At 39.0% G+C, this 17,337-nt stretch overlaps 1 protein-coding gene across 1 annotated transcript in view; it reads left to right on the top strand.

Annotated features, from left to right (window-relative positions):
• Window positions 1-5,375: 5,375 nt before the first annotated feature.
• Window positions 5,376-17,337, top strand: part of LOC143281481 (uncharacterized) — a 24,114-nt gene continuing 12,152 nt past the window's right edge. Inside the window, exons 1-4 of the mRNA XM_076586690.1 lie at window positions 5,376-5,516; window positions 8,493-8,612; window positions 10,815-11,034; window positions 13,223-13,319. Of these exons, the coding sequence (XP_076442805.1) occupies window positions 5,376-5,516; window positions 8,493-8,612; window positions 10,815-11,034; window positions 13,223-13,319 (578 nt within the window). The remainder of the gene's footprint in view (window positions 5,517-8,492; window positions 8,613-10,814; window positions 11,035-13,222; window positions 13,320-17,337) is intronic.

Below are 17,337 nucleotides of genomic sequence, written 5' to 3'. Positions count from 1 at the left end.
CTGGGTCGATGTTTGAGGAAACACTGCTGGAATAATCAGTTTCTTAGTACAGGAGTGAGCGGCTTTCCCCCGGGACACTGTAGACCTTCGTGCAGTCCATGTATAGCACCAAACGGTGGCCACGCCTTTTACTGACTGGACAAAGTATATAAAGACATCTCACACAGTTCCATCGCCTGAGACTACAGCCCTGAAAAACTTGACCATAAGGACGTCAGCCACTACTTTGTTAAATTCCACTCCACTTGGCATCAGTCACATCGCATCCCGAGCATCGCATTCACGCACCGCGTACCATAACGTATCTGGCGGATCGCGCTGAAATATCGCTTGTCGGGCATCGCATGTCACGCATTGCACATCATATCGCATCTTGCGCGTCGCGCATAATATCATATATCTGTCTCGTGCACATAGCGCACCACATCGCGTCTTGGATATAGCATTGCGCACAGTATCAAATCTCGCGCTTCGTACCGCGCACTATGCCGCACAGCACACCATGTTGCAGCTAACGCATTGCATCGAGTACAGTGTCGCATGTTTTGTATCGCAGCATGTCCTCCACCGCATTTCGCATCTGTTCAAAATGATAAGAGAAACTTAATCCTAACAAAACAATACAAAAAAATACTGAAATGAATATTAATCTCAGATTAGAACCACTCACTGGGTTTTGCTACAAACTCTGTTAAGGATGTAACGAAGTGAGCTCTCCGCACTTTGCGTAAACGACGTAAGAGTCAACGGAAGATTTTAGGCGGTACTGTAAAGGGATAAAAGGAAAGTCATGTCCACAGTTGGTGCCATTTAGTCCAGAGAAACGTGAGTGATAGTAAACAAAACACGGTGTTACCACACCAAGCACAGAAAAGGCTTCAACATTACACCACAATATGTTTTAAACGTACATTTTACATCATAGCAGTTTTGAAAACAAACAAATCAAAACAATCAAGCATGAAAAATAACCGAAAGTACCGAAAAAAGTATAAATGGCTTAAAATACTCAAAGTTCGAGCTCTTAGATTCGATTTGTTTTGCAAGGAATACTTAAATGAGACGAGAAGCGCAATATAAAATTGCGACCATATCTGCGCATGAATATGGTAGATAATAAGCATAGGTTAGCAAAGAGACAATTCCCAAATTTCTATCTAAAAATATTATCACAGAATCACAGAAATATTCGGCTATAGGCTAGAAGCCTTTTGCCCTCGTAATAATGTCCATTAATGTGCTTTTGGATCACTGTATAGTTAACTGTTCCAAGGTTTAATCAGGCATAGTGTTTACTACATTTATTTCTGACTCAATAAATATTTAAATCGATGGAAAATACATGGTCCTTAAAAGTTTTGTCAATTTGGTTTTTGAAGGTGTTTACTGATGGTGCATTGATGGTGTCAGAGGAAAGGTTATTCCACAGATTAATGATACGGTTAGTAAAAAAATTGTGGAACTGGTTAGTAACAAAGTTTGTCTTGTTAAGTTTGAAGTTGTGCCCTCGAGCCTTATCAAATTTAGCCAAGGTGAACAGGGAAGAGGTAGTGCAGAGATAATAAATATTGTGCATGATCTTGAATACTTCAATGAGATTACCTCTTGGTCGCCTAAATTCTAGACTGGGCAGTTTAAATAGAGCTATGTGCTCCTCATAACCAAGATCTCCAGTACCAGTTATACACTTAGTACATCTGCGTTGAACGCCTTCAATCATATTTATGTGTTGTTTTGTTGTTGTTGTTTTTTTAAGTAGGGGCACCATACCGACTTCCCGTATTCAATTATGGGCCTAACTAAAGCTTTGAATAAAGGAACCATAATTTCAGGAGACTTATTTGTAATATTTCTCAAAAGCATACCAGACATTTGATAATTTACAAAGGAGGGGAGAGGGAAGAATTTTTTTTCTCCAAAATTACACGACAAATGCTCTATGCATTATTTTTATCGATCACATGCAATTTTGGTAAATTTGAGTTACCATGCCACCTCTCCGATCCTCCTCCCAACCCACAGAGTGATCACCCCTTTTAAACGCAGCCATTGGTAGCGCTGTACCGTTTGTCAAACAAGGGATTACCCGGGGAGTAATAAATGGCTTCGTACTCTCCTTCCACCGGTAGTGTTTACCCGCCAGCATCACCTCTACAGACTTTGAGCTGACCAGCGTCGTACACGTGAAGTTCATCCTTCACAGCCGGACACCCACAGTGGAGTCAGGATAACCTGGTGAGTGTGAGTGTGTGTGTGTGTGTGTGTGTGTGTTTTATATAAACTTTAGTTTTTTTGTTTTGACACAAGAGAATAACAAAAGGACCAAAGAAATTGTCATGTGAGACGCACGCGTTATTTCTTGGCAGTCGTCGCAATGCAGTCACTTGGTTTCAGATTGTTGTCCACTGTCTTTCGTTTGATTACATTTTGTACTTGAGCAGACAGCAGTACGATCATGATGAGCTTGTTTCGCAAGTCTGAAACAATATACATGAATTTAGGAAACTGATTTCATCTTCAACAGCTTCACACACATTACATGATCTTTTTCTCTTTGAATGTTTGTAAATCTTTCTTGTTCAATATTCAAGTCGTGGGCGCTAAGTGAGTTTACTATGAGTCCTTTTGTGAGCAGGATTAATGTTATTAGTTAAAGATTTTGTATTCGATAATAGTTTCTTTTAATCTGTTGTAAGAGTCTGACTGTATTCGGTTTTTCTCTGTTTCCAAAACTGAGTGTATCTGTTTTCAATTACTTAAATACAGTTAATTTAAGCCTCTTGTTTCAAAATGTTGACTTATTTATCCAAACATGACATAGTCCTACAAGGTAAAGAATGATTTTGACGAATAATAGCCAAGGATTTCCAAATGTACCTGGATGGTTTGACATGGATACACTCAGTTTTGACATAGCTATATTTTTGTACATCTAGAATATGATTGACTGAGAACACTGCATGCGATTTGTATTCCAATTTGAAATCAGCCTGATATTGCTAGAGGAGGCAGATTCATTGTTTTAGAATGTACCCTTAGAAGTAGTTTACAATATTTTATATGTATCTGCGCATATTCCGAAGAAAGACAATTTTCAAAGAAACCAGATATTCCTATTATTGATAAACTATTATTATGGTTTCAGCACATGGGAACCAAATCTCAGTTTTATCTATCAATATATACTAGACAAGCGAATCGAAAATTAGCAGCGTGCGCGCGCGCACATACACACACACACGTGTGTGTGTGTGTGTGTGTGTGTGCGTGTGCGTGTGCGTGTATGTGTAATAATGACTCCAAGCCAGATGTCTTCGTTTCCCATTAAAAAATGGAGGAAACATTTGGGGAAAAAAAGCAGTCTTTGGTTGAACGTTAAACCTTTAAAACTGTGAAGATGCATAAAAAACCCAACTAGGTTATACTTTTAACAGTTAGAACTGTGTGGAAGCATAAAAAATAGTCTTGGTTCATTTTTTTAACCTTTAAAACTGAAAAAAAAAATTTTAATAAAAAATAAAGCATCAAAAACAGCCTTGGTTAAGCTTTTAACCTTTAAAACTGTATAAATATACTAGCATCGGTCAGTTTTCTGGGTTATTTCATTTCCAAGTGTGAAAAGGACTGGCAAGTTGGAATCGTTTTTTCTATGTTGATTATTAGGTACTAGTTTTTGCTATATATTTTTAGTTTATCTTCTTTGTTTTGTAGTACTGTCTTTGTTGTGGATAAAAATTACAGAGTCATCAATACACAATAAGCATGAAATAATGTAATTTTTGTCGTGGCGATGAGTCAGTAGCGCCCAACCATTCCGGGAGATCCTTGATAAAGATATTGAATAATATGTTTCTTTGCAGAACTCCCTTTAAGATGTGTTTTCCAGAAGCAAATATTGTGTCAGTTCTCGTGCAAGCTGTGGCATTTTCATACACGTTTTGAATCTCTTTATACCAATTTCCATTTATATCTATTTGATGCATGTTTAGCTTGAGAGCGTGATACAAAACTGTCAAATGCTTTAACATTTGACGAAAAGATTACTAAGTAAGTTAAGAGCTTTTACTCGATAATTGTCGGAGTTTAATTTATATATATATATATATATATATATATATATACATATATATATATATATATATATATATATATATATATATATATATTGGTCTCCCTATATGTAAATTGGTATGCTAGTTCCCTTGTTCATTGTGTATATCTCCTTCAGTCTCGCTGTCCTATCCTTCCTGACGTTCTTTGTCTCTACAATTTTATCTGTCACTTCCTCTTCCCCCTATACCACCTCTCTCTCTCTCTCTCTCTCTCTCTCTCTCACACACACACACACACACACACACACACACACAGATATATATATATATATATATATAAATAATAAAAGCAGTATCAGCTCATTTGAATCAGCTTACAAAACTTTCCTTTTTAAGAACCTAAATAAACAGGTAACACATCACAATATCTGATTTATTTTCTTCAAGTCAATAACTGTGTTTGTCTTTTTGTGGGTTATTTTTTCTTATGATAATGTTTGGTTGTCTTAATGATGTCCTAGTTCGTCTGTGTGTGAGTAGTATATGATGACTGACTTTAAAAAAAATCTCCCTTTGTAACCTTTTTTCCCTCGACTGCATGAGTGTGTGTGTAATTTTGTTTGTGGTCTATGGATTATTAGATGTAAGTGAACGCTTGTGTGAATATGGTTTTCGTCATATGTGATTTATCAAAGGTGTCGGAAGAGTTCCTATGTTTTCCGACAACAGTTATTTCATTGCACATGATAAAAATGATAAAAGCAGAATTATTCAGACTGATTGCAGAAGACACATGAAGTAAAACCATATATATCTTACATATTTCGAATAAAAACCTTCGATATATTTGGACTACATTTGAGTTTAGTGTGTAAGATCTAACTGTATATTATAATAGATTCAGATAATTTCGTGATATAAATTTCTATTTTCCATTATGGAAAGAATTTGAGGAAGATGAAACGTATTTTGTCTTGTTTTCCAGTTTTTAACGATACCAGACAGACGGAAAGCAAACGAAACTAATCACCAAAGTTAAGCGAGTAAACAAGTAATCTGACAACCAATCTTTAACTAAACAAGAAAAGAAAACAGAAATCAGGGTGTGAAGTTGCTAGTTTCGGGGGGAAAAGTAAACTGCATGGGTAGGCCAAGGTCTGCACGCGCGCGCGCGCGCGCACACACACACACACACACAAACAGCGAGAGCGAGAGAGGTATAGGAACACATTATTTTTCATGTACCACTTCTTCTTCTCATCCTTATTATTTTTATCATTGCTTTGTCTTCTCAACAGACATTGGAATCTCGATACCGTCGACATGGACGCCAAGCGAGCGCTGTTCTTTCCTTTGATGATGACGTCGTTGTGCCTGACGATCACAGTGGCAACACCAGTCAGCTCCAATGAAGTTATTTTCATCAGCGGCACGATGAGCTACAGATTTATCGACCCGAGCAAGGTTTGTCAATTCAGTTCATTCTGCACACAATCAGGCTCTGCAAATGATAGCTGAAGATGCATGTGCGCGTGGCAAAATCCTTTCTTTTCTTGTCTGCACGAGGTCAGACGTGTGTGTACAGGCCATGTCCAACAGTTCTGTGTGTGTGGCATGCACAAACAGCTTTTTGCTGTTAGGTCACAAGGACTGAGCTTGTGCACGATTTTCAGTCGCTGTCACCCATCTTTTTTGTGAACGTTATAACAGACGACGAAGTGCTAATAGTTTCAGTTCAGAGAGGCTGTATTGCGACTGATTGTCCAGGTTGAGGGAAAAAGTGTATTTAGTTTTCTTTAATTAAGTGAATTTGTTTTGTTGTACGGGTTAGCTCACAGGTTTGGTTCGATTCTCAATCAAGCACACATCTGTGCGCTCAATCAATCACTGCGCATTCATTCCTCTTTCACATAGCCGAGGACACAGTATACATATATACACTTTATATACTGATCTGAAGTAATCATAATTTACACACGTCAAATCAAAAGCTCTACACAACATGGAATTTCAAAAGTATGAAACATCCAAATTATAATCCTAATCCCGGGATAATCTACTCCCTCACCTGGACAGGTTTCCATCCGCACATTCACAACACAGTTCTGCCCCAACAGTCACGTTCCTTGCCGACTGTAGCTGGCTCCTAGAATCGGACGGTCTGGAATGTCCTTTTCGCACAGGTCTGTAGAACCTCACTTGTCTCTTTCACAAGCCTCTCGCTCTAGGAGTCTTAACCAGAAGTCACCCCCCGCGCCTGAGTGGCTACTTTTATCCATGTTTTTCCAACAAAGAAGGCACAAGACTCTTGCACACGAATTCACTATAAACTTCATATGCATTTATATCTGCTTCCGCCTGACAGCAGCAACAAATCTTCATATTTAGATGTAATATTATTAAAGGGAAAGTTTAATTATCTCCAATTCTATTGGTTAAAATGTATCAACTCTCTTTATTCCTGAGGTTGGGAACTGCAACATTCCACCCTTCAGTATTCAGCTTCCTAGTTACTGCCCAACCGCCTCAACACAAGCTCGTCCACCCTGGTGCCCGAAAGCCTATTCCTTTCTCACACCGTGCGTGGACCTCACTGCTGTCCGATGCGTTACCTAGGAGACGGGCCGCAGAGTCTCGCATGCCTCCTCCCACGCATATGGCTGCTCAGCCACCTCCACGACTTGGAGTACTCTAATTATCCTGTCCTCTTAAGTTCGACACATTTCTGGCATCTATTCAGCTCAGTCTCGCCTGTTCCTCACAAGGTTTGGATCTAGTGTAAAGCACGTTAAACAGTTCTGTGCTCCCTTGACACTGATGAATAAATAAAATTAATACGTGGCATTATAATCAAGGCTTAGGAAATCCTTGTTAAATCGGATCTGACGATGTATTATAAAGGATAACGCATTTGAAAATGGCTTCGCGGGAGAGGGATTTGATAGGAGAGCGTGGCAGAGTTGAGTTTAACGTGCGCGATGTTGATTGATGCACGTGATAATTGGCAGATTAAATTGTTCAACTCAGAGTTTGACCTTGACATGAGAGTAATGTATTTAGCGATTGGTCGAACTTCTCAAGGCTTCAACCCTCACTGCATGAAAAATAGCGTCAGAATGTAGACCACCACTCAAATTTTATCGCATGGATCTGCAGTGGTGCAGTGGGTCATCTGCTGATTAATGAGACCTAATTACCCTAATCTGGAGAGTCTTTACGCCTTGAGACTTAGACTGTAACCTAGCTTCGGTGCCGATTAGCATGTACGTTTAACGAAAAGCCGATCCGATCGGCACTTTTGACAAAGTAAGGAAACAAATCGTGCCATTTGAGAAGATCACTTGGCCATTTGGTATTCACTTTGTACATCATACCAGAGACCTCCCATTTTTAGACACTGATCTTAAAATAGAGTGGATCTATTTCTAGATTAGTGGAGACCTCCACACAAAACGTACATTAATCCATATATAGATCTGCCTGCTACGTTAGACAGATCTAAATCAGCAAAACGCTTCTTTTGTTTGTAAAGTGCCATGTATTTTGTTGATAGCAGCTGGATTTGTCCGACTGCTCCACGGTCGAACGTTGTCTGAGAGATATCTAGCAATTACACTCATGAAGGGTCCAGCCAAAAGGAAACGATTTTATTGCAAAGAAAAAAATATTCAACAGTAATTTCTTTTGATTTGATTGATGAAGCGCCAGTCAATATGTTTGCATGCATACATACGTGAATAAATTTCCTGTGATCAGAAACCACAAGTCTTCACTGAAGATTTCAAAGTTCTGCACCCAATTATACTAGATGACTTCAAACTCACATCAGATCAAATTTCAGTCTGCCATCTCCCTGATGCCTTTATTCCCACACCAAAGGAACTCATGGTCTCAACTAAAGATTAAGACACAGATAGAGACTTTATTAAGAGGCCTAGGTATCAAACAAGAAAGAGACATGCACCCCGCTCAAATACAACCCTTGAGTTATCCATTGAGAAATGCACATCAGATTTCATTGCCACAGACAAAAGATGACTTCAGGACAACGGCATGCTCTTAAAGAACTAAGGAGACTACCACTTACTCACAATGTTGCATGTAGGTTTGCCGACAAATCAGGCAACACTGTCATCACTCCTCTGGATAAAGACGACAGTTTGGTCCTTGAGGAACAAAAAAAACCCTGATAACTATGACATCATTCCAGTTAACCCAACGGACAACACTTGCAGAGTTATCAAGACTTGGGCGGATAAGTGGAAGTCCCAAGGACACCTGGAAGAAGTCATAATCAAACATGTAACCGACCTCGAGGAAACGAGACCTGGGAATTACAAACTTATAATCAAAATACACAAACCACCGCCCTACCCAACACGTCTTTTGTTATCCAGATGTGGTACACCTACACAACATATATCAAAAATTGTGCAACAGGCCATGTCCCATCTGGTCTCTCATCTACCGTACCAAGTGTTGGACAGCAAAGAATTTCTTGCTAAACTACTCTTCATCAACGACGCAGTAGCCCCACTGCCAGAAAACGCTTGTTTTGCAGTATGTGATGTTATTTCTCTATTCCCAAATGTTAACAACAAAATGGGAATACCTCCTACTCGCCAGATGTTAGAGAAGTACCAGTCCATTGAATTTACCAATTCAGTGCATTGTGGAGGCACTGCAAATTTCACTGGATTACAACGCCTGTCAGTACACAGTGCACGAAGGGACTACCACATTTGCCACACCAGACCATGGAACGGCAATGAGACCACCACATTCATGTGATTATGTGGACGTATTCATGGGGCAACTTGATGCTAAGCTGGTTGACACTTCTCTCATCCCATCAGAGAAGCAGGATGACTTCAGGCATTTGGACTGGAATCACTGTCCTGTTAGATCCTGCTCATGTGGGAGTCTTCAGTTTAACGTCTATTCACTATAAGTGTTTTTAGACGGAAAGGAGTAAAGTAGTGGATAAAGGAAAGGGAATGCATGTGAATATTAGTGTAAAAAAGTGTTCATGTTATGTATCAGAGGAAATGTATAATTATTATTATAAGAAAAAGTCTAAAGAGATTGTGGTGTGTATTGAATGATGTGTCATGGGAGGCAGAATATGTATATGCATATCAACAAGTATTAACCTACAACAATGTAAATATAAATAACATTAATCATAATACATCAAAGGAGGATACCAACTGGACTGGAGTTTAAAATTTCTGAAAACATTCTAAGCAATGAATAATCATTCAAAATCTTTTCAGTGGCTAATAAAATATTGGAAGAAAAGTCATCAACTACATTTTTTTGAATTAACGGTCTTATGCTCGGACAATGAATGAGTAGATGGCTTACAGTTATTTGCTTACCGCATATACATTTTATATTTTTAGAAAATTTTGTACAAAAGGCATTTAAACGAATTCTGTACATTAGACTAGTAATTTGCCTTGAATGTGCTGCTGGTGTCAAATTTAGAAAATGTTTGGGATTAGCTGTATTCTTTGTGTTTACACAACAGTGGTAATATTGATTATTTGAATCTATAAGTAATTTCTGAAATCGATTTCTAGATACATTTTCTATACAACTAATGCATTCCTGTAGATCTAACTGGATGTCAAGTTGTACTGCGCCTTCGAAATTACGTGCTGCTCTTCTAGCTGCTTGGTCTACCCACTCATTTGAAGATATTCCACAGTGTGAAGGTACCCAACAGAAAGGTTTTTTTAATGCCCTGTTTTGTCAGTTGGTGAATATGTTTTATTTCCATTGTTATCTCAATTCGCTTCTTTGAATTTGAAGATTCTATAGCTTGTAGTACTGACTTTGAGTCTACACATAATAAAATTTCACTTACAGTTTTCGGAATGTCTGAAATATAATTTAAGGCCATAAGTATGGCTATAAGTTCAGCTGTGAAAATGGAATATTGTCTACCAATATAGTATAATTTTTCTATTCTGAATGAAGGAATTACAAAAGCCGCTCCTGGATTACCATCTTCTAGAACAGATCCGTCTGTGTATATTTTTAGATAATCTGAATATTGATTTTCTATATGGGAGAGCACTTCAGGTTTTAACAAAAATGGTGACTGGTTCTTGGATAAATCTGTATAATCCATGTCAAAGGTAGCTTTACACTGCTCCCATTCAGCGACTGGTGAAAAAGTAGGTATTTTTGCAATTTGCTTGTCTTCTGATTCCGTAGCACTAATGATATATGATGCAAATGTATTAATGGATGTCATAGACTGTATCGTCTTAGCTCTTTTAGCAAAATCTTTTTGTGAACTCAAATTAGCTTCTTCTTTTGAAAAGGTTTCATATGCGAAAGATTTGATAACGAATTTCGCGGCTGAAGCTTTCCTTTGTTCATCAAGAGATAAAACACCTGCTTCTCTGTAAGTCCCTAAATTTGATGTAAGAATGGGCACACTGAGAGCGAGCTTATAAGCCTTACAATCAATGCTTTGCAGTTTCTTTAACAAATGCAGTGGAGCACTGAAGAATACCTCTTGAGCGTATGTCAAGCGTGCGTGTGTGTGTGTGTGTGTGGTTGTGGTTGTATGTGTCCGTGGAAGCGCGCGCGCGCGCGCGCGTGTGTGTGTGTGTGTGTGTGTGTGGTGGTGGTGGTGGTTGTCAGTACAACACAATTAACGTACGTTACTTTGGCACAAAATATTTCATGATGATGTCTGTGTGCGTGCGTGCCTATGCGTTTGTATGCGCGCGCGCGCATGTGCAGGTGTACGTGACAGTGATCACGGGCTGGGTTCTGGGTCACGGACCCTGCGGACCTGGATGTAACGAGGCAGACGTGGGCAGTCCCACGCGCCACTGGCGTCTGCAGAGGATCAGCAGCACGGGAGACCCTACCATCTTCGGCAGCTGGAGCACGGAGACTTCCGCCAACTTCACAGTCGTGATCAAAAACGTCACCAATGTCGTCAACAACAACATAGATGGTAAGTGCATGAACGAATAGGTGCACGTCGTTGCCGTCGTCAGTGTCGATTTTTATGAACATGAATGTCGACGTTGTGAATATTTTGTTGTTAATTAATTAATGTGAACGTCGCGACAATCGGCAGGTCTTGTTGAAATTATCATGAACTTCCTCTTTTTCTGTTACGATGATGTGTTATTCTTCTGCAGGAGGGTGTACAGTAGATAACGCTGCTTTGATTCTGTTAAAAATAAAAAATCCAAAAACATCTGTGTTTTATATTTGTTGAAAAATGATTGACAGTCTCAAGCTTATGTTATCAATTATTTTTCTACTGATTTATTCATTTCCATGTAATCTAGAAAAAAACAAAATTTGTTATGTTCGTCTTCTCCTCAGGCATGACAGCTTAATATTGAGGGTTTATTGTGCAATGCTGGAACTTGGACTTCGGAAAAAAACATTTGTGGGCTGTCAGGGTAAGCGGTGTGGAGATGATAATGTCTCTGAAACGCAGCGGAAGAAAGAAAAAAAGCTTCATTGAATTGTGGTTTCTCGGAAGGACGCTTTTTTTCATGACCCCCTGCACCCCTCTCCCTTTCTCACCCTTCCCAGTGCTACTGAGAATATCTTTCAACACTGTGTACGTAACGTTGGGATTAAGAACGCATGTCCTCGCATCTGTGGTTCACTGAGGTATTCCGCAAATGTCCCTTTTCACCCTGTCCGTCGGTGAAAAACGGATACTTTGCCAAGCACAAATCTTGGGGCTGGATGGACTGAAAATAGGATATGAATCCTGCTAAAGACTAGAAAACCATGATCCTGGAGAATATCCGAGTACTGTGCTCAATATTTTTTGACTGGACTGGAGAATGGGGATGCCGAGGCTAAGTGTACATATTGTAATACAGGCTGAGAAAACCGAGTTTGCATGCTGTCCAGCTTTGCGTGGAAGTTAAAACAGCGGGGTGACGGCAAGGGGAAAGGGTCGGGGGGCGGGGAGGAAGAAGAAACTTGCCCCATCCTCATGAACACTCCTTTGAATGCACGCCCTCTCCCTCACGCCTACCCTACCTCCCTCCACCACCCACAGTATGGTCAAGTTTAAAACACACACACACACACCCTCGCACGCACGCACGCACGCACGCACACGCGCACACACACACACACACACACACACACACACACACACGCACACACACACACACGTACACACACACACACAGACACACCTATTTCTCACAAATACGTAATATTGAAACGTCAGTCTAAAATGTTTTTGTTTGTTTTTTTTGTTGTTGTTTTTTACCAGACTTCACTGAAAGTTATTGCGAATGTGTTTTTAACAAACTCAAAGAAGGTTAGTGGAAAGACGTTAAACTGAAGACTACTACTACTACTACTACTACCACCACCACCGCTACTACTACTACTACTACTGCTACAACAGATACTACTACTCCTACTACTACTACACACACAAACTGTCAAACATGACCCGATTTGTCCTTCAGAATAGTGTTTGTCAGGACATTGGTATTATTCTTTATCGGCACCCGAATCTCATTGTATTATATTTAAAATAAGTCACTTTGTATTGTATTACATTACACTGCATTGTATTATGTCGCAGTGTTGTGTAACAAACTGTGGTGTATTGCATTGAGTCGTATCGTTTCAAGCGTTATCACGTATCGTGTCGTCGTCTTGTCTTGTGTTATATATCACATTGCATTTGTTGCACTGTATTGATTGTGTTGCATTACATTTTATTGCTTTGCATTGTGTGCTGTTTTTAAACTGACTGATTACATTGTATTACGTTAGACTGCAGTGACGGTGTTGTGTTGTGATATGATTTTGGTGTCTGCGTTACGGTGCGGAATTGTATTGTACTGTGTTGTCATACAGTGCATTACAGAGTCGCGTTTGTAACATATTCATGGAGCCGCTCTTCCATCAGTACATCAGAGTGGAGAGAGAGTGAGAGGAAGAGAGAATCAGAGAGACAGACACAGAGTCAGACAACAAACAGACAGACACAGAGACAGACAGAGGCAGAGACACAGACACAGACACAAGACAGACAGACCGACAGACAGACACAGAGAGAGGCCGAGGCAGAGACAGCACAGAGGCACATTCCTGTTTGTTATTGTTGTTGTTTTTGTTTGTTTGTTTGTTGTTGTTGTTGTTTTCAGGTCGTGTGGCGGCTGTGAGCACCCGCTCGCAGTGGGAACTGGAGATTGCCCACACGGAGTTGGAGATCGACCCCGCTCAGAAATACACCGACATCGTGTGAGTGACAGAAACTCTAACACGGTTGTTTCCAGAAAATCTATATCTACCACTTCCCTGTCTGTCTGTCTGTCTGTCTGTCTGTCTCTCTCTCTCTCTCTGTCCATCTGTGGTTTTTGATCACTTGATAATTGAGGCGGGAAAGTTTTATTTTGACCATGATGATAAACTGAAAGCTGCAACTTAGGAAAACGGCCGGCCTGTTCATGAAAAGCTGTTGATACCCCAAACTAGGGACGTAAAATGTCCATCGTAAATTAAATGTAGAGGGAACATCTAAAGGTTTGACACCGTATTCCGTCCAGTGTTCTGATGAAAACTCACGTGCAGATCGAGCCATAGCAAGTGACACTGATTCGTTGATGTCAGGCTCTCGCCGTAGCGCTCACGCCAGCAGTGTCATTTATGCACGGAAAAACGATTCCCACGTGCACGCGAACAAGTCAGTGACAGATTCAGTGACAGCAAATGGTAAAAATGATGTTAACGAGACGTTAAGTGTTTGCGAAGATACCTTTGACGTGAACGATGATTTTATTATCCTCGTAATTAAGCAATATTAACATATTTCCACGAACCATAATTCTTCAGCTTACAGTTCAGAATTTGTCCAAAACAGATGTGATTTATTCAATGAAAATTTATGTGAGAATGCTCAGGTTGGTATGAGAGGTGGTAGGCACAAAGTAAATGACACGGAGGTGAACAGGAAACGCGTGTCATTCTTACACTGGAATGTGAATGGTTTGATTTCGAAAATTTTTTTTACCATGATTTTGTTTCGTATGTCTCGTCTTTTGATATTATATGCCTTGTTGAAACGTTTGTGGAGAAGTTGCAGTCAACTGCTTTCAGAAATCACACAGTCTTTTGTAAACCTGCCGTTCAGTTAACAAAACAAGGGCGTCGTTCAGGAGGTATTATATGCTTGATTAAAAAAGAGTTTTTACCATATGTTCAAGAGGTGCACACTGATAACAAAAACTATTATGTTCTTGATTTGTAAAAATCTTGGTTTGTCAGAAGATGTTTTGAACGTTTGTGCTTATGTTCCACCAGAAATCTCACCATATTACTCCTTTTTCGATATTGGTAATGGTATTTGACTTAGAAGATTGTGTTACAGATGTATTACTCTCTGTGTATGATATTCATTTACTTTTGTCTGGGGATCTCAGTGGTAGAACGTCTAATATTTCTCAGTATGTGTCTGTTGATGAAACTGTTTATAACTTTCAAGTAAATTGCAAGCAAGACTGCTTCAATAGATGCTCTGAGGACAATAGTTTGAATAGATATGATAAATGTTTATTGAATATGTGTACGGCACTGGGCTTGTGTGTTTTAAATGGTGTATGTAGTGGTGACCTTCAAGATCATTTCACATACATATCTGATACTGGAAACAGTGTTAATGATTATTATACAGCTTCAAGTGACGTGTTGGCTGTGATGTATCAATCTTGTACTCTTCATGTGCCTGAACGAATTGAATCTAACCATTTACCTCTAGAGCTAAATATAAATAATTTTTCACACAATCAAACGCCCAGAGAAAATAAGCACAGGAAACCAGGGTATGTTGAGAAATTTGAGTGGCAAGATGAACATGTGGATGTATTTAATAATCAAGTGAATAGTAAAGTTACAGTGTCAACTTTTGAAAGGGCTGTTATTCTGATTGACGAAGACGTTGATGCTGCCTTATGTACTTTTGTTAACTGATCAAAAAACAAGCTGAATGTATGAAAAGGCAAATGGGAATAGATGCAAGGGTTAAATATAATGACTTGATCAAGAATGTAGACTTGCTAAACGAAACAACTAATGATATCACTGTTAATAAATGGTGTGATCATTTCAAAGAGCTTCTAGAAAAAGATACTGACAAAGAAGAAAATACTGATGATAATATTGAAGAATCTGTTATTGATGGTGGTGGTGGTGGAGATGGTGGTGTTGGTGGTTATGGTGATAGTGTTGGTGGTGATGGTGATGATGATGATGAAATGAATTATCTTGATCGTCAGATATCCAGAGAAGAGGTTTTGCTGGCAATACAAAAGCTTAAAAATAGAAAGCCTGCTGGACCTAATGGAATCATTGGTGAATCACTTAAATATGGTGGTGATGCTGTAGTTACTTTCTTAGTTAAGTTCTTTAATGTACTTTTTGACAAAGGATTATATCCAGAAAACTGGACAGAAACAACCATAATACCATTGTTTAAAAAGGGAGACGTTAGTGACCCAGGTAATTACAGGGGAATATCTTTGTGTGCTGTTAGTAGCAAACTGTATAGTTTAATTATTGATTGTCCACTTCAGGAGTTGGTTCAGCAAAACAACATTACTGGGGAATATCAGGCTGGGTTTAAAAAAGGCTATTCTACAATCGACCAGATGTTCACACTTTTAGCAATAATACAAAAACAATTCTCCTTGAATCGTAAATTTAATGCAGCATTCATTGATTTTGAAGAGGCTTTCGATTCAAAGCTGTATCAAGACCTCTGCTTTGGTGAGTACTTCAAAAGAACGGGATTAAGGGCAAATTATATAGACGTATTAAGAGTATGTACAATAATGTTGAAGCTAAAGTAAGATGTAATGCTGACTTTACTATGTCATGTGTACAAAAGGTGTTAAACAAGGAGATGCATGTAGTCCTGTCCTATTTTCTGTGTTCATAAATAAATTAGCACTAGAAATAATTGAGAATGGTCGACACGGTGCTACTTAAACTCCTGATTTTATTGAATTGTTTATTTTGTTATTGGCAGATGATATCATTTTGTTGTCTGAGACGCCAGTTGGTCTCTAAACACAGCTAAATAATCTTTACTCTGCAGCACATATGCTTAAGCTAAGAGTCAATATGAATAGAGCAATATTGTTGTATGTAGAAAAGGTGGCTATTTAGCAGCTGGAGAGAGGTGGTTCCTCAATGGTGAAAAAATGTTGATTGTTAATTGTTACAAATATCTTGGTATATATTTTTCTACTCAGCTCAGTTTTGCAGTTGCTTGTGAAGACATTGCAGATAGGGCTAAAAATGCTTGCTGCACATTATGTGTAAATCAAACATACTTGGTTTACGGAGAAACAGGACGTCACCCTATTTATATCAGCTCGTCTACTCGTTGAATTAGGTATTGGCTTTAGATATTACGTATGGACGCAAACAGATTTCCAGTAAAAGCTTATGAAGTGTTGATGTGGTTAGATTCGGATGGTAAATATACATGGGTTTCAAGAGTTCGAGAATTTTTGTTCCGAAATGGTTTTGGATTTGTATGGCTTAACCAAGGAGTAGAAAATGTAAACGCATTCTTGCTTGATATTGATATGGTAATTCATCGCCATCGGTACAATGAAATTTCTACCAACACTTTGACATGTCCATTATGTAAAACTGAAAAAGAAGATGAAATGCTTATATTATTGTGCTGTCCAGCTTTGTGTGGTCTCAGGTTAGATTACATTCCTAGAAAATTTTACGTTCATCCATGTCTCTTTCATGTAACATTGCTGATGACAAACCAAAATAACAATATAATGAAGAATCTATCCATATATTTATATAAAGCCTTTAAGAGGTGCACTGATGCTGTTAAAGAATAAGATATTTGTTTCTGAATACTTTGGCACTGACACTGATTGAAGTACCTCTACTCACTTTTGCTTGTACATCCTTTCGTCTTTTGTTCGTTATAAATGTCATATTCGTATTTGGATCCCCTTTAGGGGGGTCTGTGGCCAAAACTAAACAAAACTTTCGTTTTGTTTCGTTTCGTTTCGTTTCGTTTCGTCTCTCTCTCTCTCTCTCATTTGTTACCTTTGATCTCCAGCGCCTTTGCATGCGGAATGTGCATAAAATGAACATTATGTTTTGACCTGTGCATTCTTTCTGGTTATTCAATGCAAGCCTCTAGTGTTCAACACACAATTTTATTTGGACACAGCACAACATGGCAAATCGATGCAATTTTTCTGTGTGGGCGCGTGCGCGTGCGTGT

This window comes from Babylonia areolata, chromosome 4 (genome assembly GCF_041734735.1).
Source record: "Babylonia areolata isolate BAREFJ2019XMU chromosome 4, ASM4173473v1, whole genome shotgun sequence".
Taxonomy (NCBI): Eukaryota; Metazoa; Mollusca; class Gastropoda; order Neogastropoda; family Buccinidae; genus Babylonia; species Babylonia areolata.
Note: the sequence above shows the minus strand (reverse complement) of the source record. Positions and strands in the feature narration are given on the sequence as shown.